General features: G+C 52.7%; 2 protein-coding genes across 8 annotated transcripts in view; both read left to right on the top strand.

Moving 5' to 3' along the window:
* Positions 1 to 5,900, top strand: part of NLRC5 (NLR family CARD domain containing 5) — a 55,290-nt gene extending 49,390 nt beyond the window's left edge. For all 6 annotated transcript variants that reach the window (XM_083852282.1, XM_083852284.1, XM_083852283.1 and 3 more), the window contains 4 exons: positions 120 to 203; positions 1,399 to 1,482; positions 2,610 to 2,693; positions 3,799 to 5,900. In XM_083852282.1, the coding sequence (XP_083708408.1) occupies positions 120 to 203; positions 1,399 to 1,482; positions 2,610 to 2,693; positions 3,799 to 3,880 (334 nt within the window). In that variant the 3' untranslated portion in view covers positions 3,881 to 5,900. The remainder of the gene's footprint in view (positions 1 to 119; positions 204 to 1,398; positions 1,483 to 2,609; positions 2,694 to 3,798) is intronic.
* A 2,459-nt stretch (positions 5,901 to 8,359) lies between these two features.
* Positions 8,360 to 27,808, top strand: part of CPNE2 (copine 2) — a 58,677-nt gene continuing 39,228 nt past the window's right edge. Inside the window, exons 1-2 of one of the 2 annotated variants that reach the window (XM_083852290.1) lie at positions 8,360 to 8,510; positions 22,875 to 23,071. In XM_083852290.1, coding sequence (XP_083708416.1) covers positions 22,904 to 23,071 — 168 coding nt within the window. In that variant the 5' untranslated portion in view covers positions 8,360 to 8,510; positions 22,875 to 22,903. Of the gene's footprint in view, positions 8,511 to 8,899; positions 9,031 to 22,874; positions 23,072 to 27,808 lie in introns of those variants that run through there. The other variant, XM_083852289.1, reaches the window with a different exon arrangement.

Below are 27,808 nucleotides of genomic sequence, written 5' to 3'. Positions count from 1 at the left end.
CAGACTGTGGCTTTCTTTGTAGCATCTCAGCAGATGGTGCTGGTGCTGTATTCCCACCAGTTCTGAAAACAGCACTTTGTGCCCTCTTTTTCTTTTTTTTTCTTTCTCCCCTGCTTCAGCTTGAAACTCTGTGGAATCACTGATGATTCTTCAAAATCACTTTCTTGCGCCTTCCAACAATGCCCTGCCATGGAGGAAATAATGTGAGTATGGAAGTGGATGGGGAGGTCCTTCAACACGCAGGTGATGCTTGTATTGATGCCTGCTCTTACTGTTACCTGCAGAACACTTCTGATCCTGCTACACATTTATTGATACTTACCACTACAGTACTTTTTAGTGATAAATTTGCTAGTGATTTATCGACTGACTAAATTCACTGCAAAAAATTCACTGGTATAGCTTACACTTTGTTGGAAGTGAAATGTGAAGAGCTGAACAGAATGTGAAGGAAAACACTCATCTTCAAATTCTGCCCATTATCCTTTGTCTTCTAACATCTGATCTGAGGGGCAGGACAAATTCCTTGTCTTGTGCTTCATGGCCAAGTCTTGTCCCCATTTTTATAAAAGATGGCTACAGCTAGCTCTCAGAGCAGAGCAGGAGCTTTTCTGTGTAATTGTAGAGACTGAACTGAGAGCTCAAAGCAAAGTAAATTCAGCCTGCAGATCAGCAGGTGGTACCACCAGCTCCTAGAGGTCATTCCTCTACCAGGCTATAGATCTGCCAGACCTAGGCTCTCCAGACATCTTTGCTGTGGCCAGCTGGGTGACACTTGACTGTCATGCTACTCTGATGTGCCCCAGTTCTGCAAGTACTTGTGAAAGGTTTGAATAAAATGATGCATGGGTCATAAGCCCCCCCAGACTTTCCCCTTCCTCCCCCAGAAGGTATTTGCGTGGAGATCGCAGGTATTTTAGGACTTAGGGCATTAAGTAAAAGCCAGGATTTTATTGCCAATCCCAAGAAAGGTGAATTCTGGTGCTAACACCACATAATGTAGTGGAGTTATAGGATGAATAAAGCAGTATGCATGACAGTATGCTGACACCCATGAAATCCCAGAATAGTCCATGAAGTTTTTTGGTAGAGGGCCCCTATTTTTGGACTGGATTCTGTCTTGCCTTTCTTCTTTGGGTCTTATGCACAGTACAGAAATTCTGGAGTTCCAGAATGTCTTATCACACACGGAAATATGTGGTGAAACTGAGGAAACCCCTCAAAATTAATCTTTGTAGAGTAGGGGAACTTCTACCTGCCATGGTAAGACAGTAATAACCTCTTGTAAATCGTCTAATCTGTGAGGGACCTGTAGCATAGCACTAATGTTATTCCCCTTGTGTTCACTGTTGGTTGGGCTTGGCTGACTCACCAGCTGGGGCTTCTTGTCTATCTTAGATTGTCTTGGAATTCCCTTGGGGATGGAGGAGCTGAAGAGTTGGCCAGTGCCCTCCCAGGGATGGAAAAGCTGAAGATGTTAGAGTGAGTACAGCCGCAAGAGCAACACCAGGAAGACCGGTATTTGTGTCGTTGGGCCTTCAACTACAGTACTTCTGTGGGATGTATGCTAGGAACAACAGACAGACATGCTTCTGCAATTCAAATGCAGAATTCAAATGCTTACTTAGCCCGCTGTATACACTGTGGGCCAGCCTTGCTTGGGTGATACACAGAGTGAAGTGGTGTTGAAGCACCTCTTGCTTAATTTAAGGTATTTTCTGTCTGTGGAGGTATCTGAGAAGAATCTAGTCTACCCAGGCCTCCTGTTTGAGTCATGAAAGACAAAACGGTATTTCTAGGGCATGAGTCATATCATTTAATAGCCTCAGGTGAGCTTCTTCCTGGAGGCTTTTATTTCCCTTCAATGCTTTGGGTGGTCTAGACGGTTACCGTGCTCAGAGAGCCTGCAACAGGGCAAGAAGTACGTAATCCATGCTGGAGTGGCCAAACTGTGGGTTCTGGGCCGCAGGAGCTCACAGGAAGCTCAGATGCAGCTCCTGTGCTGGAACTGTGGTGCAACCAGCAGCTGGGTTTGATGTTACCTGATCACGTGCTGGCCAAGTGGCATCACAGCCCTACTCCATGGGAGAGATTTGTTGTCTCCTGCTCAAGAACTGTACTTGGAGCTTTCTTCCCCCTGGCCCTCTGGAACACGTGGTATGTGTCTTCTATCTCTCAGCTATATAAAAATAAGAGCTTGTGGATCGCTGGATCAGGACTGAGCCTTGTTTGTCCTGGCCAGGGAAACAACACAGTAGAGGTTTCCTGGCTGTTTTACAGGTACAAGCAGGAAGGTTGTTTTTGAGGCAGGAAGAATTATTTCTAGCATTTTTTTTGGCACCAAGCTCATGGTGGGATCTCTTAGAGTGCTCCAAAGGCAAGGGAGCTCTTACAAGTCCTATTGCTAGAAGGAGGTCGTGGGGAGCAGTGCATACTTCCTGTATAAACAGGGCTGTGGTCATCACGATGATGATGATGTTGGTTGTGAAGCATTGCTGCTCTAGTACAAAAGCGTGGCTTCTGGGACAGGAGAAGGAGTCAGTGATTGTTTTGGTGTTTTCTGCTCTTAATGTTGTTTTGCTTTTTAAAACATTTTGTTTTTAAAATAGTCTGGAGAAAAATCGCATTGGTGTCTGTGGAGCCATGAAGCTATCAGAGGAACTTGTCAAGTGCCCGGAAATTCAGTTCATAAGGTGAGCAGGTATCACAGAGGGCTGTGGCTGTGTGTTGGGTCACCTGGGGGAAGTCGGGGAGTCTTGGGACAGGTGTGACCCATGCTGGCCTGCTGCCTCAGGTAAACTGGCATGGATTATATTACTGCAAGGGACACAGACACAAGCCAAGCAAACTGAGGGTTTTCTAGTCCAGCTCCACCTCCTCAGAAAATCACAGAAAAAAAAAAAGGGACTGCAAGGCTTTATATGAGGCAATAATAAAGACCCGCTTGTGTAATCTTCCCATCAGGAAGTTTGTTGCATTTCTCCGGTAAGTTTTCTTTCTCCAGTTACGTCTGGTTTCACTTCCAAAATATTTTCCTGCCCTGTCCCAACCTCTGTCCTGGGATCCATATCTTGCAGATACCCACTCTTTGTCATTGCTTCTCCAAACCATGTGTATCAAACTCCACTAGAAGCCTCTTGTGAGAGACACCTGTTCATCCATCACTCGTTGGAAAAGTCACTCTTCTCAGAGTGCCTCTGATAATTTTTTGGTAACACGAGTCCCAAAGCCAAGTATCTGCTCCTATCTAAGCTCTTTGACCCAAAACCAGCCTCTGTTTTCCCCAGTAGTGAGAGCATCTGCAGAGCAACCACTGAGAAATATTACTGGTTCCAGCTGGAGCTTGGGGCCCCTGTGTTCTTGCTCAACGTGGTGCAGCACAGCACATAGCCCCTCTGGCTCCATGGAGCACTCTGCTTCACAAGTTAAAGGCCTGGTACAGGCAGTGTTGGGGTAGACTCCAACAAATGAGGCGGATGAAGGAGGGCGTCTCACGTAATCCAAGTTGCTTGTGTAACTCAGCTTTTCCTCCCCTTCCTGAGATCCCAGTGGCCTGAGGACCTTTCAAAGCCTTAATCTTTCTCCCAAGATAGATCAGTAAGTCCATTTCAGCAGGCAGGAAGCTGCTGGGTTGCTGCTGTGTCACTGAGATACGGCCATACCTTGCTCTTGTCTCACTGTCAGACCAGCTTTGATAAAAACCTAAAGCTGCCTCTTTGAGTCAGCCACTGTGTTGGGCATTCCAGCTCCTGGCCCACCACACCAAATCCTACAGTAACACGCTTGCTGTCGTTACAGGCTGTGGGACAATCCGGTGCCCAAGGGCCTCGCTGCAGATTTGACAAGCCAAGACCCAAGACTGTGTTTCTCCTTCTATTAGCAAAGAAAAGACATCACCTGACTAGGAATTGCTTTCCGTTTCCCACTGACCTCAAAAATTGCACTAAAAGAAAGAGATTCTGAAGAACGCAGCAAACCAAAATTCCTCCAGCTAAAAGCTGTAATTATGATGTCTTCTTCCGTTGCACTGAACCAAGTGTGAGCACTTACGTGTGTTTTGTTCTTCTGTACAGTAAAAGCTTACAAGAAACAAAAAGACTAAAGAATTGCTGCTGAGCAGGCAACGTTCTTCGTGTACCAACACTGAAACTCTCTTCAGGATGATGAGATGCATCTGCTCATGCTTTCAGAAAACCAGCAGAATATTTCATTATCTTTAATCAAGATTACAACACCTACAGGATGTTCCAATAGAAGAATGAACATCCTTCAGGAGAGGATGTAACATTTTTACAAAACTGTGAACTGTTGATGCTGTTACAAATGCACTGGAACAAGTTGTTTGAAAATTGTATATAGCTCTGTGTGAAATACCTCTATGATTTTTAAGAAGAAAAAAAAAAAGGTTTTATTTGCTTCATAGCAGGCTTCTCTTCATGCAGAATTGTCTCAGTTTCATAGTAAAAACTTCAGAACTTTGGCATTTTCAAATCATTGTCCAACAATGATCAATATTTGTGCTGCAATAACACAGCCTGATATCGCCATAAACTTCAGTGAGAAAACTTGAAGTACGGAAGGTGTAAAGCAATTCGTAAGAAAATTGTGACCATTATATGTGAGAAGATACGCACCACTGCCTGCTTTCCTGTGGGGTTTTCCAGAGCTTTGTTGGATTTTTGGATGACTCTGCTTCACTAGTCTCTTTGAGGTGAAGGGAAGGGTAAATTAGCTTCAAGTGCTGCAATTTAGACTACATAATGGATTCTTCAAGCCTGTGCTGTTGCCTGGCCATGAATGCTGCTGGACTGGAGGGAGAAGATCCCAAGCACTGAGTTTTCTGCTCTGCAGAGGAGACAAACCATGGCTGCTCCTTGCATGTGCAGAATGACAGTTTGTGTTGCAGGAGTGCATGTCATTCTCATTATTTATTAACTTGTGTTATAAAGTTTTCCTTATGTGCTTGTACTGTAAATATTTAATCTTTGTGGTATGTGGGCAGCTAGTGGTTGTTACTCCTGGAGGAGCCACTGTCCTTATTTAAAGATCAGCATCAGGCTCTGGGAGATGCTGATGCTGTTGCATAGAGGTAGGACGCATTTTGTAGAGAATGCACTCTGAAAATGCTTTAAAAACACAACAAACAAAAAAGATGGTGAAATTCCTTATTAGGCCATAATTCATTAAAGTAATAAAGTATCTGAGATTTAAACACTGGAATTTAAGATAAGGCTTTTCCAAATGTGGCTTTTATTTTCATTTTGCTTTTTCAGATCTAGTTTGCAGATGCAAATCTTTGTAGTGCCCATCAGTGTGGTGCAACAGGCACTGTGACCACAGGCAGAGAGGCGCCTCGGTGCTGTTTGTTCCTCACAGCTTTCGAGGTGAGCAATGTTAACTGCGCCCATGGTCTCCCAGGACTTCTGTTGGAAAAGCAACAAGGTGGACAGAGTTTTCAGTAACAGTCCATCCTGGTCCAGGCTGTGATTTGAAAAGCCGTTTTATCCTGCATTTTCAACATCATTTTAGTAGGACTGAGTACTATGTCTCATAAAAAATTAGATTTACTCTGTATGAAGAATAAAATCACTGGGATGTTACTCCTTAATGCACCTCATGATGGCCATTTTGTAATCTTCAGTAGCAGCCACTGCCAGAGCCTTTTGCTGTTCCCACAGTCCCATGCAACAGCAGGAAAACCAGACAGTGATTTTCACCGTCAAACAGAGGTTTGTCCAGCTCCGTGGTGTTATCTCCTTGATGCATTCCTGCCTTTGAATTTGTTCTGGTGTCACAATAATTTATTTTCCTCTTTTACTGGTCTGAAATGTACTTTCTTGCATATTGTTTTTCCTCCTTTTTTGATGGGAAAAATAAATGTGCTCTGAGTAATTAAGAAAGCCACCTTGATGAGTGCTTGACTTTTTAGTTCTGTTTTTTCTGTGTCTGGGATGCTAACCTCAGATGGCTGCCTTTGCACAGGGATCTCTTGGGTTACATCATATTGTTGGATTGTTTTTCCTTGCAATGAAATCTGTGATTATCCTCTGCCGTTCCCCTGACTCCTGAAGTTAGGAAGCAAACGCTGTACGCCATGAGGTTTGTAGTGACATGAGGCATGCTAAGAACATTAGTGCAGCATTCCTCTTGACTTTAGACATTAAAGAGTGTCTGTGAAATCCCAATGCAGCCCTGCAGTTCCCATGTTCATTCCAAAATTCAAGATTAGCTCCCAGACTCCTGACGGGCATCACCGGGCATCATCTCTTCCAGAACACCAGGTGTCAGCAAAACCCCAGGCATGAGAAGCAGTTGTCTGTAGCCCAGGTATCCCTGGCCCAAACCAGGCACCGGGCTGTATTTCAGTGCATGGGCCCTCCCTGGCGTGCCCAAACACAAGGTTGCATGTTCTCTGTGCCTAGCTGGCTTCGTTTGCTGGATTAGGCCTTTAAGTATTCTACTTAGCTCTGTGGAAATGTCACTGCATTTAGAGAAACTGAGGTCTGGGTTGAGTTATGTGTGAAGCAGAATAATGCAATTGGTCCTGAATTTGATTCTTACACTGAATAGCTGGAGCCATCAGGCTGCCCTTCCCCAGCGTGCTTCCCATTGTCACTGCGATGCTGATTTCCGTATTCTCAGCTTGCAGCCATGTCTGAAAAGTTTCCAGGGGGAACCTGGAGGCCTCATCCAACACCAAGGGGTAGCATTAGCCTTACGGTACGCAGGAAGACATGAGAGGCTGTTGGGGATTGTGCGAGATGGCTGAGTACTGGAATGATTCCCAAACAGATAATTAACGTGGGCCACTTTCAGAGCTGTCACTGTTAGGTTTCACATTTATCATGGTCCAGAAATGGAAATCTGTCAGGACTTCCGCACACCCCTATTGTTTCAGGCTGCCTGCAGCCTGCAGAAGACAATGAACGCGCCAGTCAGGACTGGTTCCATGCACAGAAGGGATTTTGCCCCCTGAGACCAGATCTTTAGAAATAAATACACGGCTGTAAACAAACATACTGCTGGAGGGTGGTGAGGAGCCCAGACTCTGTGCTGTGGAATAGACGGAGCTGGGCTGAGCCACGCTTTTGCATGCAATGGCTGCTGTTCCACAGAGGTGGAAATGCAGCTGCAGTTTCCCCTCTGATAAAACCAGCTCTGAACCCATCGGGACTCCAAGGTGTCATGTTGGACAGGAGAGAAAACAAATGAAACGCTTATTTCAGAAAAAAGTGCCACGTTGGCATTCATGCAGTATGCCCCTGCATGCCCCTGCCCTGCTGCTGGGCGAGGGGCGGCCAGGCAGCCAGGAAGGACTGGGAAAGGGAGGGACAGCATCAGCAGGGAAATCTGCCTTAGTGCCTTACAATTCTCCTGGCTTTAAGCAACCAAGCTGCAGGAGAGGGGAAAGCTGGTGAGGGGGACGCTGGGACTTGCTCGTGTTGACTGTGGTCTTTAAAAGTGTGAACAGAACCTGCAATAAAGGGCCCTACACAAATAAAGATGACTCGTTTAATCTGACGCCTCAAAGGGATGCTTGCAGTCCGATTACCCTATCTCCAGCTCAGAAATATCTGTATAAATATCCTTTACGTCCGCTGATGTGTTGGCCAAGCACCAGGTCAGGCCGCTAATGGCGTATTGGGTGCAAACCCCGACGACAGCCAGCCGGAGGGGAAAGCAAGGCAGCTCCTTGGCTGGAGCAGGTGGCGGGAGGCCCGGCGGCTTCTGAGTCGCCCGTTCCCCTTGCTCAGGCAGCCTTCTGCCATGGGGAGCAGGGGAGGCGAACCGCTGGCATCATCCCAGCGTGGGGCAGGGCCTGGTCCCAGCCGGTGAGACAGGGCCAACCCGGCTGGCGCCCAGTGTCCGTCAGAAGCGAATGGGTGCTGCTCCCACGAAGCTGTGTTTTCCTCATGGGGAAATAACAGGGGAAGTCATCTGCAAGCCTTCCCCCTGCTTTGGTCTGAAAGCTTTTCCCAGCCGCGTTTGCAGAGTGAGGGGCCGCAAAACACAGCCGAAAGGGGCAAACTTCGAGCGGATCCTGCTTCTTCTGTTGGAAAACGTTCCCTCCGCGAGAGGCTTTACTGCAACGTACGCGGTGAGCGGAACGTTCCTTTGGAGCACGGTGAGCTCCAGAGAGGGGCTTCGGGGGATGACGACGGCAGGGAACACCCCCAGAACACCGAGCAGCACCCCGGACGCCACCGAGGCGGTGCGCGACGTCCTGCCGCGAGCCCCGAACCGGGCCGGCACCCCCAGGCACCCCGAGGCACCCCGAGACACCCCCCCCTGCCCCGCGGGCCCAGCTGCGCCCCTTCCCCGCCCGGGGCAGGAGGAGGAGGAGGAGGAGGAAGGGGCGGGGGCGGCGCTGCCGCCGCTGCCGCCCGCGGTCCCCGCCCGCGGGCCGCGCCCCCCGAAGGCGGCGGCGGGCGGCGGGCAGCGGCCATGGCGAGGCGCTGAGCCCGCGCCCCGCGGGAGCTGCTCGGCCCGGCCCGGCCCGGCCCGCGGCGGTGAGCACGGGGCGGGGGGCGGCGAGGGGGGGCGGCGGGCGGCACCGGGGAGGTGACAGCCCTCGGGGCAGGGCGGGGACGCCCCTGCCCGCAGCCTTCGCGTTCCCCTTTCCCCCTCCCCGAGCCCGGCGGGGGCTGCGCGCCTGTTGCTCTGCCCGGCCTGCTCGCTGTGGCCGCGGGGAAGCGGGTCTCCCGCCCCGAGCCCTCCCCGCCGCTCCCCGGCTGCGGGGAGAAGTGCCCCGGCCCCGGCCCCCGCCCCCGCCCGCGCTCCCGAAGCCGCCAGCCCGGGGGGCGCCGAGCCCCGCCGGGGGGGGAGCCCGGGGGTCCCGGGGCTTCGGCCGTTCCGCGGGGCCCCGGGGCCCTTCGTGCGCCTTCGGGGGGCCCGAGGGGTCCCCGCGGGAAGCCGCCCGGGTGCCCGAGCCGTGCCCGGAGGACGGCGGGCAGGGAGATGTGTTCCGGGCACCCCTGCCGGGCCGAGGACCCGGCGCTGGAAGCCTCCGTGGGAGTCGCCCCGGTTTAGGTGAGCCGACGGCTCGAAGGCAGCGGGGCCGCGGGAGCTGCTCGCAGCGAGCTGGGCGGAGCGGGGGCTGCAGGGGCGAGAGGGGAGCAGGGCTTCGGGCAGCGGCGGCAGGGACACCTCCGAGGGGCTGCGCCCCTGCTGCGGGCTGCCCAAGCCTGAGCTGCTTGGCAGCAAGGGGCTGGGAGGTCCTTAGGAACCCGAGCCCTGGGCTTGAAGCCTCCTGGAGGTGCTCCCGTGGAGCCGGGGGCAGAATCAGGCTGGTGCCGGCGCTGTGCGTATCCCGTGTCGCTGCCCCGGCTCCTGCCTCCGGGCATCCGCCTCTGCCGAAGGACCTGCCGCGGCCCTGGCCGTGTGCGCCCGTCCCTGAGCGCTGGGAGCCGGGGGGGGGCTTGCTGTTAGAAAAAATTGAGTCAGGAATTTCTAGCAGTAGGGCCAGTACCGGGGCTTTCTTACACGGTGTGGTGGTATCGCTGTGCTTTTCAGAGGTCGGAAATGTTTTATTATGGGTCAGACATCACCTTGGGGTGAGCCCTGTCCGGGGGACAGGGAGCAGAGCGATGAGGAGGGCTGGGAACAAAAGCTCGGGGCGTGGGGAAAGGATCCTTGCTGAAGACCTGAGCAGGAGGAGGATGTTTTCATGGAGTAACCTCAGGGAAGCGATGCGTTTGCTTTGATTACAGCTGCGTGACAGCCTGGGATACATGTTTTCTGGTGAGGTTCATTTTTGTTTCTCCGCTGCAACATCTGTCATTGATTTTAGGGCATCCCAGCCAGGACAGCGTGGAGGGAAGGTGCCAGGTAAAGTGTGCCTGGCCGTGGCACGGGCGGCCCCCAGCGCTTGTTCTGGGGAGGTGAGAGGTCCTGGAGCTGCCTTCTGAGGCCGTCGTGGTGCTCTGGGGGCATGGGCAGGGTGGTGGGGCTGGTGTCTGCGAGGCCAGCCGTGGAGCCGCTCCCTCCCCGCTGCCTGTCTGAGCTCAGCTGGGTGGTCCAGAGGGAAGCGAGATCACCAAGGCCCGCATCAGTGCACCGCCCCGGGGGTGTCCGTGTTCCCGGGGAGGGGGCACAGCCAAGGACCCTGCACCGACTGCTCGCAGCCTCTTTCATTCAAGAAGCCATTGCTCCCGGGGGGCTGCGGGCCCCTGGTGCCTGGCCGGGCCGTGCTGGACGAGCAGGGCACTGGCCCTGTGCCCCTGGGTTTCCACCACAGAAAAATCCTCCTGGGGCTCGGCCGCTCGAGCTGCTGGTGAGGATGCTCTTTGTGCCGTGGGGGTGTTTCTGCATGCTGCGAGTCAAGCGTTCCCCAGCAGTCCAGCACAGCGTCGTCTTCCAACGATGCCCCCCTCTCACCCCAAAAGAGAGGAGCTATGTGGTGCTGGAGCGGCTGCTAGCTCCCCCGTGGTTACCAGTCTGCCCAGTTGTGCACTGGAATTGTACGGGCTTTGTCTGCCTTTTTTTAGGGCTTTTGGGAGTCTCAGTGTGGCGTGTGAATGGTCTGGGACCAATAACCTACCTCCTTACTGCTGTTAAACCTGGTGGAAAGAATTTCCCACTGACTTCAGTGGAAACCTCTGCGGGCAGCGTTTGCCTCTGGGGAAAGCTGATGGGCATCGTCTGTGTGACCGTGAAGCGGGGCTTGTTCTCCTGGAGCTGTCGGAGCGCCGAGGACGTAATGCCGGCTTCATTGATGGAAGAGCAGCACTTGCAGCCTCCCGTCCCAGCTCAGGGTTGCCAGCCCTCATAAGGAGCTCATTATTTGAGAGCTTTGGATTTCATTCAAAGGCAGGGTGGGGGAAGGAGAAGAAAAGGTAAATTTTGGCACTGGGGAGTGGGCAGGTGTCTGAAACTGTGTTCCTGGCAGGAGCCAAACAACAAAACGTCGTGAAAAAAATAATTCAACATTTCCACCCCCCCCCAAAAAAAAAAAAACCAAAAAAAAAACCAAAAAAAAACAAAAAAAAACAAACCAAAAGCATAACGTTATGGCTTGTCTTAAAACCTCTGTAAAATATTTGTTGAGAGACCTGAGTCGTCATTTTAGCTTCAGCTCAGTCTCCTGGCTGCTTGTGTTGTTCTGTACAGGCAGGTTGTTTGTTTTGATCACAGGAGCAAGGGAAAAAGTAATTCCCAGGAACTCAGGTGAGTTAGGAGGCCGTGTGCTGTAGTCATAACAATGTCTTTAAAGCGTCAGAAAAATAAGCAAATGTAGTATTCAGTAACAATGGCTGCACTTTTTATTTGCATGCTGCTTTTTCTGTGGCTTTGGGTTTGGGAACTGGCAGATCTTCTGCCTCTTTCCAGTATCCAGCAGGAAAAAGCTCAAGTCTAAAATAGTCACTGTCCCCCAGCCCCAGGTTTTCCGTGACCATGCAATTCCAGACGGCAAGGATTTAAGAAGGAACATCAGACATTGAGAGGCTTATTTTAAAAATCCAAAGAGCTGGGAATATGCCTTTTGCTGTTAAACAGCAAGTCCAGTGCTGTGCAACCATGTAAAGCAAATTTTATATTCCCTCCAGCAATTTTTAAAGCTGTTGGAAAGGAGCTGAGAATTTATCAGGCTTAACTCTCATTATAAGCGGCGTTCAGGGTTTTGTGTCCCTGTCAAACAAATCCACATCAGGGCGAAGCTTTGTGCGTCAAGTGCCGGCCTGGCAGCGTCTCTGCTGTGAAGCAGGCAGATGAAATATAATAATTCAGGAAGAAAACGGGTCTTCGCGATGAGCATGCGGCTTCACCTGTGTGCAGCGTCAGGGTGAGCTCCGGCCCCTGGGAACATCACTGGTGCCGTTGCCAAAGCGAGGACTTCGGGTGCTCTGCGCTTTGCTTGCCGGTGAAACCCAGCCCATGCAGTGCTGGTGGGCATTTGCATCCCTCTCCCGCTGAACTCGGCGGCCAGTTTATACCCAGCTCGTCGGAGTTGTCACGAGTTGGTGGACGGGCAGACGCCCGATGTCGTTCAGCGGAGGGAAGGACGAGCTCTTGCTGCCCCTCCTGCACCCAGAGCGTTTCTTTCCCCAGCGTCGTCGTGGCTCAGTGTCAGTGTGGCGGCGCGAACAAGCGTTGCACAAAACTTAATTAATACTTATTTATAGTATCAGGGAAGAGGCTTTGAAGTTCTGGCTGCTCAGCAAACACCCAGTGCTGGCACTGGCCTGCAGTGGCATTACTAAATGCTTAAAGGTGTTTCTCATTCCTGAAGTAATGGTTTTTTTCCTCACCTGTGATGCATGGGATTGGCTAGAAATAGGAATTCAACTGAAATTCAGAAAGCTAGATATTTGGTTTTAATACATTAGCTAAGCCTTTAATAAGTCAAATAGCCAATATACACGAGGTATACTGGGTATAGAAGGAAAAAATAATTTCACCCACAGATATTTATCAGGGTGAGAAAATTCAAAAGCAGTGGCTGGAAGTTAAAATCTGCCCGCAGTCCCCAGCACGCTGTGTCCTCCCCCCCGGCATTTCCTGGCTCGTTCCACAAGGAGTGTGCGTCCGAGAGGAGAATCCCTGCCACGGGATTCATGTTTTACGTTTGCTTCTCTTTAGATGCAGCTTGTGGAGGGTTTGATGGTAGCTCCAGGATTCATAGTGACATCACAATATTTTCTGCCCTAAATCACAGATTTTCCTAAATTGAGCCCAAGAGGAAGCCTGTATTCAAGCAAAAATATGCGGTTGTCTTGGTGTGTCTAAGCCAAACATGCTTGCAGATGGCAACTGGAATTGGGTCTGTGCGGCTCGACCGTTGCGGCGTGTTCGCAGCGGAGGATGCTCTCGTGATCCCGTCTCGCCCTGCCTCTCGCTTCCCCCCTCTCCATTTCTGAGCAGCAACCCTCCGCTGCCGTGCTGGGACCCGGTCGCTGATTTGTGAGCAGTTACCGAGCGCTGAGTGTGCAGCGAGCTGCGGGTGCCCGGTGCCAGCTGGGGCTGGGCTGCCTCCTGGTCCCAGCCATCGCAACCTGTCTTTTTTCTCTCAGGTTTAGAGGAAATGCTTTTTTTTTTTTTTTTTTTTTGCTTTTTTTTTGGTCTTTTTCCAGTGTGTGATTTTCTGAGCGCTCTTCTGAACCCACTAGGTCTCTGCTTGGTCTCCGTGAAGTATTGCACTGGCAATAAGGCCGCTTCCCCCTGTCTGTCACCGCAGGGGTGGAGGAGCAAGCCTTGCTTCTGTTTGCCAGGACGAAGCCTGCTGCTTCCCACCAGGTGAGCGCTGTGCACAAACACCGCCGCTGCTGCGAGCGCAGCGCTCGTGCTGTCCCTGTGCTCGTCGTGGCGGGCGACTTCTTTCCAGGAGGCGATGTTTTGCTCAGCCTGGTCGCTTTGGGGATGAAGTGCTGGGTGATGACGTTTTTTAGACTTCATCAGGACAAACCTTGCTGCCCTTTGTTCCCGAGTACTGGGACGGACTTTGCTCAAGGGTCGGGGCAGGGCGGGTGGCGTTGCAGGCTGCCTGCTGGCCAGGAGCATGTTTTACTTCACATGCCCAGCTTACGGAAAACTCTGCTTTCTGTGGGCGCGGGACCTCTGCGAGGACGGGGGTCCTGTCCTGCAGCAGGGGTGAGGGAGGTGCCCAGGAGAAGCAGGCTGCTGCTGGCGTGTCTCAGCTCCCAGCTGGGCTCCTGAGTCGCTTTTTAGGTGTTTATGGCTGAAGCTGAGCCTGACTGTGCGTGTGGGAATGGGGAGGGGAACATCGCTCCCACCTGCCCAGCTTCCTCGAAGCATCCCCTGACTGTTGCTGGCCCTCCTCGCAGTCCTGCATCAACACCTGCCGGGTGTTGAGCGCCAGCTGGTGACCAAAGGCAGGGCTGGCAGTGTCCCCTCTTCTCCAGGAAGGTCCCCGGGACCGCTGCCAGCTCGGGATGGGGCTTGCAGCCTAGGGGACCCGTGCTGTGGGGTCGGTTGTAGCCCACGTGCCATCCGCTGGCAGGAGAGCAGTATCTCCCACAGCCTCCTGGGCTTTGTCCCCTGCAGGAGGCTTTTTGGCTGCTGTGAGCTGCCCTCGCCCACCGCAGGGAGGGGAGCGCTGCTGCTTCCCCTCAGCAGCACTTGCCCTCGGGGCTGGAGAAGCTGGATGGGGCTCTTCAGGACACAAAGGCAAAACCTGAGCTTCGGCTTGTCAAAGCTGGGATGCTGGTTAGTGAGTTCTTCCCCGTTATCCCTCCAGTTGCTCTCCGGACGCAGCTTCTCTTGCTGGGTGTAGCTCTCCCTGCGGGGTCTGCTGGGCACCCTCGCATCCCCATGTGCCCCTGGGGGCTATGGCCTCGTGCTCGAGTCCGTGCATTGTCCTATTTCCATGCACGTAACTTCTGCAGGCAGAACTAGGAGGCTCCCAGCTTTGACCCTTGAAGCTGGAGAGTGCTGGAATTAGTGGCTGCAACCGTGGTCACCTCTGTGACTGCGCTGGTGCCAGCCCTGCGCTCCGCAGCGCCCTGGTGTGGGGTCACGTCCCCCCCTTGCCAGATGTGCTGCTAGGGGTGGTGCAGTTGGCTCAGTTGGTGAGCATCAGAAAATCTGCAGCGTGAGTTAGTTCGCCAGTGTGTTAGCTTGCCCCTTAGGGTTTCCATCCCGTCTCTGCGGGCCATTGACAAACTTCTCGGGTGTCAGCACCTAAATTACTCCCCGTCCCAGCTCCCATGGAAGGGCAAGGTCAAGGCGCCTGCACCGCTCCCGTGGCAGAAGGGCCCTGGCCAAGCCGTGCTGCGGTGGGACTTAACGAACACCCAGCTTTGGGCTGGTTTCAGACAGCCCTTGTAAACTCGCGTGGGATATCTGTGAATGCTTTAGCTTAGACAAAAGGTTTTGTGCGCAAATAGAAGCATGGTGTTGTAGTCTCCAGAGCTTTCAGTTCTCTGACTCCAAGTGGCATTTTGTGATTGCGTTGTCTGCATGGCCTCGCTGGCACTGTGTCCCGTCCCCCTCTAATGGCCACGGTTGTCTCGGGCGTGCTGTGATTTGCATTTCAGCTGACCCAGCTGGCTCACCTTCGGGGTGCCGCATCTTCAGGGTCTGCTGTGGCCCTGGTCGATCTACAGCCAGGAGGCGCAAGGCGGGTGCTGAGCAAGGCTCGTAGTGGCCTGAGCTGCCCACATCACCGCATCTCCTCCCCCAGAGATACCTGCTCTTGCTTGTTCCCCTGCCGGCTCCCAGAATAGCCCAGACGAGTCTGCAGCAGGGAGCCAAGGATGGGCTGGGGTGCTCCCTTGGCTGGCGGTGACCGCTCTGCTGCGTAGGTGAGGGTGTCCCCTGTTGTGCCTCGTGACACAGCGTCTTGTGCCCAGACACCCTGTGTCTGGGGGTGATCTCCCTGTGGTGGTGCTGTGGGTAGGAGCTGCCCTTGGGTGCATCCCGAGGGGATGCCTCTGGGCATCTGGAGCTGCCGGGCTGGGGATGGCCCAGGGCAGGGAGCAGGAGCGGTCCTGCAGGCACAGACACGCTCTCTCGGCCAGCCCTGACCTCACTGAGCAGCGGGGTTTGTGCCCCTGGGGACCGAGGAGCCGGTCACGCTGCACGTGCAGTGAGGGCTGCCAAAGGCCACCGTGCACATTCGATCGTTTCAGAGCAACCCAACCACAAAAAAAAGGTGTTTGAACCATTTCCCAGACCACTAAAGATGCCTTTCACTCTCTCCCCCGTGATAAATTGATTTAGATGTCACCAAAAGGCATTTTACTGTGTTGAAGCAGAGCACGTGTCGGGGTGAAGCAGCGGGTGACATTTTAGCCCACAGAAGGCCTCTCCCTGGTAACACCTGGAGACAAAAAGCGGCGCCAGGACGCATCTGCATTCAGAGTGTGGCTCTGCGACCCGTTTCCATTTTCCAGCGGGACCTCATTTTCCACGTGAGTTTCTCCCTGGAGCCTCGGGCTGTCACCCCCTCCCTGTCCCCAGGTCAGCTGCAGGACGCCGCCCCGTGTCCTCAGCCCGCGGGGTGGGAGGCTGTGGTCACCGAGGCAAGGTGGGCTGCCGACGCTTCGGGGAGTTTCTGAGCGAACGTTGCTGCTGCCGCCGGGTGTCTGCCAGCAGATTTTCCTAATCTCAGACCAGGTGCAAGGATGGGTTGAGCCTAAAGATCGGTCGTATCTTGCCATGCTGCTTCCCGCTGTGTTCTGCAGACTGCAGGGCTGGTCACGCTTTTCTCCTGCCCGTGCAGAAGAAACATCATCATTTTCTTGTGCTTGGTGGACTCCTGGGCTCTACCCATCGTCACCCTTGACGAGATGTTTCTGGCAAGCAGGGCACTGCCTGCAAGGGCTACAAACCTCGCCAGGGGCAGTGGGCAGGGGCTTTTCATTTAAGAGCTGACACTGGAGAGGAGCTGGACGTTTCGGGTGGCTTGTCCTGCCTGGACTTGGGGGGATCTTTGCATGAAATGAAGGAGGCAGGAGGAGGACTTCAGTCTGCCTGCTGTGCAGCGCCTCAGGGTTAAGTCAACATCAAAACTCCGGTGATAGCTTCGCCTTTCTGTATTTTGAAGGTGAGCTGGGACAGTGCAAGCGAAGATTGACTTCAGGAAGCAAAGCAGTGCCTGGAGATTGAGTGAAGCCAAATTTTCTGTGGCTCCTGTGCCAGGTGGCCAGGCTCCTCGCTGTCCAAGAAGAGCTGAGGTTGTGTTGCGGTTTTCCCTGGCTAAAATCTGCCTGGAAAGTCTGTTTGGAAAGTACCCTAGGGAGGGGTTTTGGGAAAGAAGTGATGTAAATAGATAAACTGTGACCACATAAGCTTTGTTTCTTTAGAAAGCCTCTCCGGGGAGGCTGGGGCTGTGTGGCAGCTCCTGGTGCGGTCAGCCCGTCACATCACACCCGCTCCTGAGCGTGCGGAGAGGAACCGCCACGGCACTGAGCGAGGGCAGGCAAAGGAGAGGAGAGAGAGGTGAGCTGCGCCCAGGGCCATGCTGGAGTCAGCACTGAGGTGGCCCCAGGCCGCTGGCCATCGTCACGGCTTGCTCGAGACAGGATTTTGCAGCAGTGGTGCGAGAAAACCCGCCGTCAGCACAAACAGCAATTACCTGGCAAAGCAGCGTTAGGGATGGTTTCCATCAGGAAGGGTTTATTTGGAGATGACATACTTATGTCATCTTGAAACCTTTTTTTTTTCTTTTTTTTTCCTGCTGTGTCAGGCCCCTTGTGCTTCCCTGGTGGGCTGGGCTGAGGTTTGCATTTCCAGCGGTGCCGGTCTGGGGCTGCCTGCCTGCCCCTGCGCTGCAGCCGCCTCCGCGCCCCCCGTGCCGGTCACACAGCCGGGCTGCAGGGCTGGAGGTGCAGTGCTCCCAGCAGGGGCGTTCGCAGCGGAGGTATTTGCAGAAGAGCCTTGCTGCCGACTGGAGAGGACAGTGCTGTGTGTGTGACTAATCGCACGGGTGCTCGAAAGGTGGTGAGGCTGTTACTAACGCCAGGTGTGGGCTGGTGAATCCTCCGTGTTGCCTAGGCGAGGCTGAATGGCAAACGTTTTTGCTTTGCGAGGTAATCGTGGTGATGACCGTGTTTGTCGATAGGAGGGAGCCAAGCGGCTGGTGCAGGCTGTGATGGTGTGGGGTGGCGGAGACGCATCTATCACAGCCCACCCCAGCCTTGACTCGCTTCCCCAGCTGTATGTCTGCTGCGTTTCAGTTTTTCCTGCTGCTCCGGGCAGCCAGTTTCTTAACGCTCCTCTCCTTTGTTGGAATCTCCTGACAACACGTTTTCCCATGCTCTTCTTCCTCCCTCTGCTCTCCTGCTGTCTCTCTGCTGCCTGTGTCCTCTGTATGAGCCCAGAATTACCTGCTTGATTGCCATCTCCCCTATTTTCCAGAAGAGGAACGTGCTTCTGCCCTTGACTGTAGTGGAGCAGCCTGCATAGGTAAACTGAGTCACAGGTGGCTTCTGCGAAGCCTTGCAGAAATCAGTGATCTTCCCAAAGGAGGGGGGTTGTGGGGGCTTCCAAGAGGGACCCAGAGGGACTTTCCATGAGTCTGGTGCTTTTGGAGCTGTTTAAAATATACCTTGTGTTCTCTGTGAAGTTTGTTGATGTTTAGTTTAAAGGAGAGGAAAGCACTTAAGTTTGAGGGTACTGCTAACGTAACAAAAGCCCCCAAAATGTTTTGCTTGAAATGCCATGAAAAAGATGGATTGGGATACACAAACCCAAATTCTGGCTGCTCACCCCGCTGTGGCATCACCTCAAGACCCGCTGAGATGCTCTGCACGCCCTCAGTCTTTATGCTCTCCCCAGTATAAGCACTGCTCGCCCTTCATCGCAGTGAAGAGGAGTTATTGTTCTTCTGCTTCCCTAGAACTATGCATCTGTTTCCTGTAGTAATGCCAACTCTGACCTGGTGTGATGGTGTGAGAGGGTTTTTTTTTTCCTTTCTCTCTCTTTTTTTTTTTTTTCCCTCCTGTTAATGCTTAAAACCACCTTACCGTGGCCGGTGTGGCATGCTTCTCTCCTGGAGGAGGGAGGAGAGGATGTGTGCATTGCCCTGGGGCTCCCCTTTGTTCTGGGTGGCTGCAGCACTTGCTGGGCACCAAATCCCTTGCTGCAGGACGCTGTGGACACAGAGCAGCCTTGGAGGGGACAAAGTCACATAGGAAAAAGCACTCAAAGATTGTCAAGTGCAGAAGTGTGTCCATCTCAGGAGGTCCTTGAAGCGTGAACTGCCCATTTTGTGTGATGTGGGGAGCGCGTCTCTCCACCCTTCTGTTCTGAGGGCTCTTCTTCGGGCATCTGCTGTGGCCAGTGTCAGATGTTGCAGAAACACCTTGCCATGTTCCTGGGGTGCAGCGTGGAGGTGGGAGGGTGGGACGGGGCAGATGCACGCCCCCGCTGGGGCTGGAGCCGCTCTGCTGGGAGCCGGGCAGCCGCAGCCTGGCGTGCTTTTCAGCAGGAAGCCACGTGGCAGCGCGATAAGCACGAACCTGGCAGCTGTGATTATATGTTAGGAGAATATTTGGCTGTGGATGCCAAGTGAGTCGGAGGACTTAATTTAGGGCAGCGAATGCAGAGAGACGAGAACAAAAAAAAAAAAGGAGGAGAGACTGGAATATATAATGATGGAGAGCTGGCTCTGGTGCCAGCTCCACTTCCCCCGAGTTCAAAGCATCCCGTTGCCCCGGGGGAGGTACTGGCTGTGTGCCATTGCCCAGCTCCGAGGTGCGTGCTGCAGCAGGGGGGTGACACGGGTCGCCAAGACCCATTTCTTCCCGACGTGCTTCTGCCCAGAGATTGCTCCCTGGGCTGGACGCTGAGCGGATCGGTGATGGTGGGACATGCAGATGTGTCCGTGCCCTACTACGGTGTCACGGATGCTTTTGGCCTCCTGCCCCATCTCTGTGTTGCTGTTGGCATTTCCATGGGTACATGGTGAATTGTTTGGGGAGCTTTCCTGGCTGAAAAAAAAGACTCTTTCCTTTTATATGAGTTAGTCGTCAGGTGAATCCATCCCCTAGCCTGGTTTGCAAGCACACAGCTGCTGTGCCTGCAGAGGAAGAGGAGCAGTCCCGCAGGGCATGGGCAGCTTGGCCCAGGGGAAACTGCCGCGTCCCTCTTGCTGACTCTTTGGCCTCGGTGAGAGATGCTCTCAGGAGCTTCATGGGCCCAAAGCTCAGCCACGCACTGACCTGAGGGTGAGGTGCTTGGAGTGCAGCCAGGGACAGTTAGGATGGGACCCCTCTGCTGTGCCCCAGCCACTGGGCTCCAGCACCGTGGTGTTGGCAAAGGGCATGGGGTGCAGGCACCTGGACGTGTCCAGAGGGACCAGAGCTGGTGGGTGATGTGAGAGGTCCACCCGTCTCTTGGGCATTTCCATCCTCGGTGGAGAGCTGGCCTCTGAGGGCCAGATGGATCAGCAGCTCCTTGGTGGAAAAAATCATCTTTATCAGGGTTGTGGGGAAAGGGCTGGTGGCATCATCCTGCTGCCTTTTGCTTTCTTGGTAGTTGCGTGCTGGGCATCTGTGTAATGACACCAGGCTCACCTGGTCCATGGGTGGAGGGGAGGAAGAGGCCAGTGTCCCAGTCCCTGATTTTGGGTACCTGGGCTGGGAGCAAGTCCCAGCCAGCGCTGGCCACCCCTCTTCTTCTCCATGGATGCTTTGACTGTGAGCTTCCCGCGCTGCCGGCGCTCTTGGAGGCTCAGCAGGGGCTGGAGTGCAGGCGATGCTCGGCATGCTCAGAGGATGTTTTGGTGCCAGTCAGCCCTGGGAAAAAAGCTTTTTCCACTGAGTCATTTGCTGCCTCTGTTTTGTGTGAGGCAACGTCGAGATCTGGGGGAAGGGGAGATGGAAAAACCCAACCCAGATCTCCCACTCCAGCAGGACCCCATCCACATCAGCAGAACTGCACTGTGTTTGCTTTTTGGAGGGAGTAGCAGGCAGATAGCAGCATAAATAGAACAGGACTGGCTATTTTAAGACATCAGTTGCATGATCTGTGTATTAAAAAATTAAAAAAAATCTTTGTTTCAGCCACAACTGGCAGTGTGGGCTTGGAGAGGAGCAAGCACGTAGCGCCTGCAGGCACCAAGGGCTTCAAGGTGGAGGGGCCAGGAGTACTTCTTCCACCTAATTCTGAAGCCAGTTTAAGAAGCAAGTGGGTATTTCTCCTCGGGGTTGCAGCAGATTAGGGTTCCTCATGTACACTGTTTGATTTCTCGTTGCTGGGAATTGGGAACGATGGTGTTAGATGGAGCTGTTCTGGAGGGGAGCAAGTTCTGTGTGGGGCTGGGACTTGGTGGCTGTTCTGGAGAGGGGATGGACACGTGTGTGCACAACCAGGGATGGAGCTGTCTTCTTCTGGAGAGGTTTCTGGGTTCCTCTGGAGCTGAAACGATTGTGCCACTCTTGCCTGTTCCTTGTCAGTTGGATGGGCAGTAGGTTGTGATACAGAGCTTGTACCACTGGGAGTTAAAGTCAGGCTGCTGTTCAGCAGAAATCTTAGCAGACAGGGCAGGAAGGCTTAGCCTTGTAAGCGAGAAATGTTTTCCTCCTTCGTGGGACTCCACAGCATGGCTGTGGCACGCGAGGCTGGGCACCCAGAGTGACATCCCTGCTCCCCCTCTATCAGGAGCACGGCTCCTAGCAGCCAGCAGCAGCAGCGCCTGCTGATACTTGTGCCCAGGGAGAATAAACAAATAATTTTAATTGGGGTTTCAATGCCAAACAGCAGCAGATGGCTTATCAGGGGGAAGGAAGGTGTTGTTTGAGGTTTTGAGATAAAGCGGATGAGCCAGGAACCACTCTTGACGAAGAGGGCTATGGAGAAATAGCATTGAACCAGCTGACGGGCAGAGCTCTTTCCAATAGCAACCCCAGCCACAAGCATTTATGAGTATAACTTAATCTGACAATGCTACTACCTCTCTTTCCCCCCCCCCCCTTTTCTCCCTTCTCTCTTTTCTGTTGAAGACATCTTACGTTTTTCGCAAGTGGACTGCACATCAGAAAGCAAAACTGTCAAGTGGGAGGTATATGGGGTTGTCATATTAATAATGGTATAAAGCTCCCATTTATTTCAGTGAAATAGCTTTGATTGCAGACTTTTGGTAAGCTCTTCTTACAACAAATGAGTTTCTATCAAGGTTCCGTAACTCATCCCGTGCCCCAGGTCATACGGTTGTCATATTGGCCTGGCTCTTCAGTCAACCAGCTCATGCTGCTTTTTAATTGCTGCCAGAGCCACTGCCGCTGGCCTGGTGAAAGGCTGGGAGCAGGACTGAGCCAGAACCCAGGGCTAGAGTTCCCCTCCACCTCACTGAGCCACAAGGTCTCACCCCTTTCTTTATGATGATTAGGGGCAGAGCTCAGGTCTGGCCGTCGTGGCTTGGGACAAACCCGTCCATCAGCAGGGACAGCCTGGGAGTGCAGGGCTGCTTCCGTGGGACTGCTGGATCAGCTCAAGGGCAGTCCTTGGTGCTCCTGTGGGTCAGCTCACAGGACCCACACGTGGGAGCAAATCCCTGCACTTTGAGACTTGTTACTGCTGTTACTGTTACAGACTGTTACGTGCCAGACGATGACCAATTTTCATGTTGAAAAGTATAATGGAAGTGTAATTTCTCCCCACAAAAGACAAATCATGCTGGAGAAAGAGGCTGGGAACACTTCCCATGCTAGGATTTGAAATTATAATTTGGAGATGTCAGCAGGAGACCTGGCAGCAGCGTACTCGGTGGTGTGTCTGTTACCTCCAAATACCTCAAGTCATGTTTTGCACTACCCTGCACAATCAGCTCCCTCCTGTGCTGGGAGGCCTTTCTAACCAGCCCACAGGGTTTGCGTACCCAAGGCGTGGGTACATGCCTGAGGCTGGTCTTGCACCGCTGGGTGGCTCCGGATAACGCAGAGGTGATGCAGGCAGGAGGGGACACCTTCTGTGATGTGGTATGGTGAACTTGTTCCAGCACAGGCTGGTTAGACGAGTTCAGTCTCCTCTCCTCCTAGTATTGGTCCATACTTGCTGGTCCTTCCCCTCTGTCCAGCAGTGGTGAGATGTCACACAAACGAAGCCGTCCGTAGGCAGAGGCGATGGCCGCAATAGCCATGCTGGGCTTGCAGCCTTCTGCCAGCTCTGCTGCTGTGCCCGAGATGCTGTCTCGTTTCCTCCTGCTCTTTTGGGGGCTAAACAGAAGATGTCACCTTTCCTTGAAAACCTATTATTTGTGGAGCAAAGCCACGACAGGATTGTGTTGTTCTGCTGGGCTCCCACTCAGGAAGCCTGGCACGGCATCCGTGTGGGGATGATGACCGGGCAGGGCAGGTGCTTGACTGCCAGGAAAGCCTTGTAAATGATTTTGCATCCAGTGCTTCTTGCAGCTGTGTGGCTGCCTGCCTTTCTGCTTGCCCTGAGGTTTTTCTCCTTTCTCTCGTGTCCCACAGACTGCCTGGGGTTGCTGCTGCCGGAGTCCATGGCGTACACCGGGACTCCCTCGCCAGCGGGGCCTATCGGCTCCCAGTACTGCGTCTGCAAAGTCGAGCTGTCCGTCTGCGGCCAAAACCTTCTGGACAGGGATGTCACTTCCAAATCCGATCCCTTCTGTGTCCTGTTCATGGAAGTCAATGGAAAATGGGTGGAGGTAAGTCCTGAAGCTGTGTGGATTTCTGTCTCCTGTGGTTTGCCTCTGCTGATGTCTCCAAATGACATTCGTGTTTTGGGCATGAGGACAAACCTTGATTCCTAAACAGAGAAGAGACTCTATGTTGCTCATGGTTGGATCAACCTGGATTAACATTTCTTTCAGCATCTTTATCTTTTCCTTCCCTTTGTGCCAGAGCCTGGCATAGGAGTCCTGCGATAAGGTCTCTCGTAAAGTGCTTTTAGCAGCAAGATGTGAACTCCAGTCTGTGCAAGAGCACTTTGCTCTGTGCCTAGGAAGTACCTTTTGGCTACAGAGGGATAGATTCTGGGCTAAAATGCCTGCAAAAAAAATAATATGTGGATTTCATTTTATAAGTGCGATTGTAGTTAGATGGTATAAAGCTTCTTTTCGGTTCCTCCATGAGGGAGCAGATAAGCAGTGCACTGAGATGTGATGGATGGGTGCAAGTAGTGGTGTTGGATACAGACCTGGTCAGCACAGCACAGAATGAGCAGCCAAGGGGCATTAAATCACCAAACTGCAACAAAAAAAGTCCCAATTCCCAGGTGGTCTCATTTTTGATATCTGAACTAATGAACTAGTGCCAAGGAGTTGATGAATTGATGTGCATTGGCTAAGATGTCCTACAGCTGATCTTGATGTCAGCAGGGAGGGTGTGGAGGCAGACCTTGCCTTTGCCATGGTCTGCAATTAATTTCGCTCACCAGGTTGGATGAGACTAATGAGCTTTCCCATCTTGATAGGTGTCATCTCTTTGACCTAGTTGTGCTTTTCAGGAATTTCTCTTTTGCTGTCAGTAATGTCTCAGTCCAGCAGTTTTGATTCCAAAGCTGCTTTTACAATACAAATGTGTGGTTTTGCTCTTTTTCCCCTTCCTCTGCTATTTTTAAATTCTTTGTAATTGACAAGATAGGTGCTGGAAGCCAGCCTTGAATGGCAGATTGCTCAATGCTCTGCTGCTGTGCTTTCAGTGGAGATCAGCACGTGGCCCAAACTGGAGATACATGGAGCTCTCTGGTGGGAACGGCTGTGCCTGGCGTCCGCGTGCAGGGGATGTGTCTGGCCCCAAGCCTCCAGCACGCTGTGGGAATGGCCAGCACCCAAACCCTCCTGTGCCCCCACACCCTCCTGCGCCCCCATGTTGTGGTAGCAGTGCACAGCAACAGGACCTGAGGGAATGGCATGGAGCTGTGAAAGGGGGAGGTTCAGATCCAATATCAGGAAAAGGTTCTTCACTGGGAGGGTGTTTGGGCACTGGAACAGGCTACCCATGGCAGTGGTCATGGCACCAAGCCTGCTGGAATTCAAGAAGCATTTGGATGCTGCTCTCAGACATACTGTCTGGTTTCTGGGAGGTCCTGCGTAGATCCATGAGTTGGACTTGATGATCCTTGTGAGTCCCTTCCAACTTGAGATATTCTATGAATGTATGATATTGCACTGATGTATGGCAAGAGGTGGGACTGGTGATTTGAGGGGGTTGTCACAGTTGAGGCAGTTGCTCCACGATGAATCTGTTTCCTGTCTAAAGTGTTGTCTCGAATAGCAAAGCTGAAATATAGAGGATGGACAGGGACAGGCCACAACGTGCTCAGCAGCATGCCCTCATCCCATAACATGTGCTGGCAAGCACTGACACTGCAGGTGCCTCCTCTGCAGTGGGGGTAGTGGCATGCCGTGGCCTTGTTTAGAACAAGGGCCTTCAGGGTCCGCCCAGCCGTGGTCATGCCAGCACCCGTACCTGGGTAGTGGGACTGCAGTGCCTGTGAATGCTGACAGCAGGGGTTCCGTTCACCGGTTTTTCTAGCTGTCGTTTTTGTTCCCAAATACAATTATTTTGTCTCACTGAGCTTAAGAAGAATTAAAAAATATTCATGAATCAGCCTTGGAGGGGGTGGTGGAGGGAGGGAGGAACAAAAAGCACAGGCCCAGAAGTGACATAAAGATGGGTGATGTGTCAGCGTTCTGCCTGGTGATGTCGTCTGGCAGGAGCCAGGAAAGACCTGGCCCATGACTCAGCTGTGCCCTTGCTTTTGTGCCAGCCTGAGTCATCCCTCCTTCCTGAGCCTCTGTGTGGTGGCACTGGGCACCCCTCATCTCCTCTGTTGCTGCGTCTCAGAGGGGTATGGAGGCCATCAGCTGCCAGCCTGTCACCCTAGGAGCCCCAGGCTATCTTTGGAGGGGAGGGGAGAACAGCAGTATGGCATGGGGTCTCTGCTCCCAAATGTTCCATCCTGTGTTCCCTGCCCCTTAGGAGAGCATCTCCCAAGCGCTGGGGATGCCTGAACGTCTCCAGCAAACCTCTCCTTGGAAACTGGAGGGCTCTTCAGCTGCGTTCATTTAACGCAAGGGTTACAATTAGAGAAACTTTCCCAGATGTGTGCTTGTTTTGTAGAATTGAGACTCTTGGACGAACAGAAATCTCCAGTTAGCCTGATTGCTAACCAAAGGCTCTTAAAAACCCTTGTGCTTTTCTGCTCCTGGGTTGCAAAGCCACTTCTGCTCTTTGCAGGGCACACAAATGTGTGTGTCCCGGCGAGGAGGAGGAGGCGGGAGCCCATGGCCTGGTTGCCTCCTGGTGGATGTTGTGTGAAAAGCCCTTGTGCACGATGGTTACCAGCAAGGTGGAAGGTAAAGAGCTGTACCAAACTGAAGACTGAAATATGTGCAAGAAAGCAGCTGAAGCTTGTGATTTTTTTTGTGGTTCACACAGTAAGGAGGCAGTTAAACACTTGGTCAGTTGGGTGTTGACAGAAGCCTCCTCACTCTGCAAGGGTGAACTCGAGACGTTGACTGTGTTTCTCTTCCCCTTCCCTGGCCCACCCATTCCTGGTAAAGCTGGAGATGGGACCTCAAGTTACCTCCTTCAAAGCTTCACCTGGTGCCCAGGAGCTGGTTTTAATGGGGAAAGCTGTTCTTCCCTCTCTGCTGCCTGCGTGACACAAGACTGTTGCAGCACAGCCTCAGACGTGGTGCCACAGTCCAGCCTTGAACATGGCTCATACGATCAGCCATGTTTCTGTAGCTCTTCCTTAGCAGCTTGGGCCAGGAAGTGGGCACCTGGCATCCCTGTAATGCACGTGTCCTCAGACCCTTTTTCAGGCTGGATCCATAGTGGGGAGTCCCCACCTGCAGCATTGTGTTCAGCTCTGGGACCTGCAGCATAAGACAGACACGGACCTGTTGGAGCAGGTCCAGAGGAGGCCACGAGGATGATCAGAGGGCTGGAGCAGCTCTCCTGCGACGAGAAGTTGAGAGAGCTGGGGATGTTCAGCATGGAGAAGAGAAGGCTCCAGGGAGACCTCATTGCAACCTTTCAGTATGTAAAGGGGGGCTTATAAGAAAGATGGAGAAAGACTTTGTACCGGGACTGGTTGTGACCGGACAAAGGGCAGTGGTTTTAAACTGCAAAAGGGTAGATTTAGATGTAAGGAAGAATTTTTTCATGATGAGAGTGGTGGGACACGGGATGAGGTTGCCCAGAGAAATGGATGCCTCATCATTGGACGTGTTCAAAGTTGAGTTGGATGGGGCTTTGAGCAACCTGATCTAGTGAAAGATGTCCCTGGCCACGGCAGGGGGTTGGACTGGGTGATCTTTAAGTGTCCCTCCCAACCCAAACCAGTCTGTCATTCTACAGTCTCCCAGCCTGGATATTCCCTCCACACCCAGCCCAGCAGTCTTCATCAGGCTGGTGTATCCCTGCTGGTGTGGCAGTGTGTAAGAGCATTTGAGCAGTGATAAGTGTCTTGATTGCACTGTGGAGATACTCTTGAAGTTCCTGCTCCTTCTATATTCTTTTCTTTTCCATTTGCACTCAGAAAAAGGCTATTCTTGTTTCAGTGTAAGGCACAGCCCTTCTTGCAGAGACTTGGGCTCTTTGTATCTTTGGGTGCCCCACAACTTTGCAGCATCCCAAACGGCATGCTGCCTGCCTCCAGCCTTGCCATGGATGCGTTTTAGATAATGGCAGGGTGGGAAGAAGCACAGGCAATCTGCTGTCCCCTTCTCAGCTCCCCATTATCCCAAAGGGGAAGCAGCTGCCTTGTGAGCTCACTTTTCATCCTGATTTGACTTGGTCCCTGGCTTCCCAGTAGCACAGGGAACATGAAAGGAGATAAAATCCATCTCGTGTAATCTCATGCATAATCTCATATGCTAGCCTCGAAAGGGGATTTGTGTATGTTGTGCTTGTTTGGACAAGCTCAGCACTCATGGATGGCCACTGCTCCCGGTCCACCAGGAGCGTCTCTCTGAACAGATGTTTGGGTCCCGCAGTACAGGCAGTGGCAGAGAGGGAAGGATCTGTGTGAAGCTGCATTGCTCTGGCTGGTGTACAACCCACTAGTGTTGGTTTATTCGATTTCCATCTCCCCAGAGGGTGAGGCAGGTAGCTATTTTGAGAATACAGCATTTACTTTAGTCTTTTTCTGGCAATTAAGACAGACTAAGTGACCAACTTTAAAAATACTGCGATAGTTGGTATATACAGCAAACTTACCGCATTTCCACTCAGTCCCTTCAAAATCTCTCTTCTATGCTGAATGAGTTCCATTGGGACTCAGAGGTATGTGTTTTCATTTTATGCTTTTTCTGTCATGGTGTACTTATTTCTGGCTCTGCTGCTCTGGCAGACGTCCATCCGTCCTGCAGTCCACGGGTGCCAGTGCAGGAGCTGCTTTCTGTGGAGGTGTTGCCCTGGGACCTGGGTTG

Source organism: Anser anser, assembly GCF_964211835.1.
Source record: "Anser anser genome assembly, chromosome: 11".
NCBI classification, from domain to species: domain Eukaryota; kingdom Metazoa; phylum Chordata; class Aves; order Anseriformes; family Anatidae; genus Anser; species Anser anser.
This window is presented reverse-complemented; position numbering and strand designations above follow the sequence as displayed.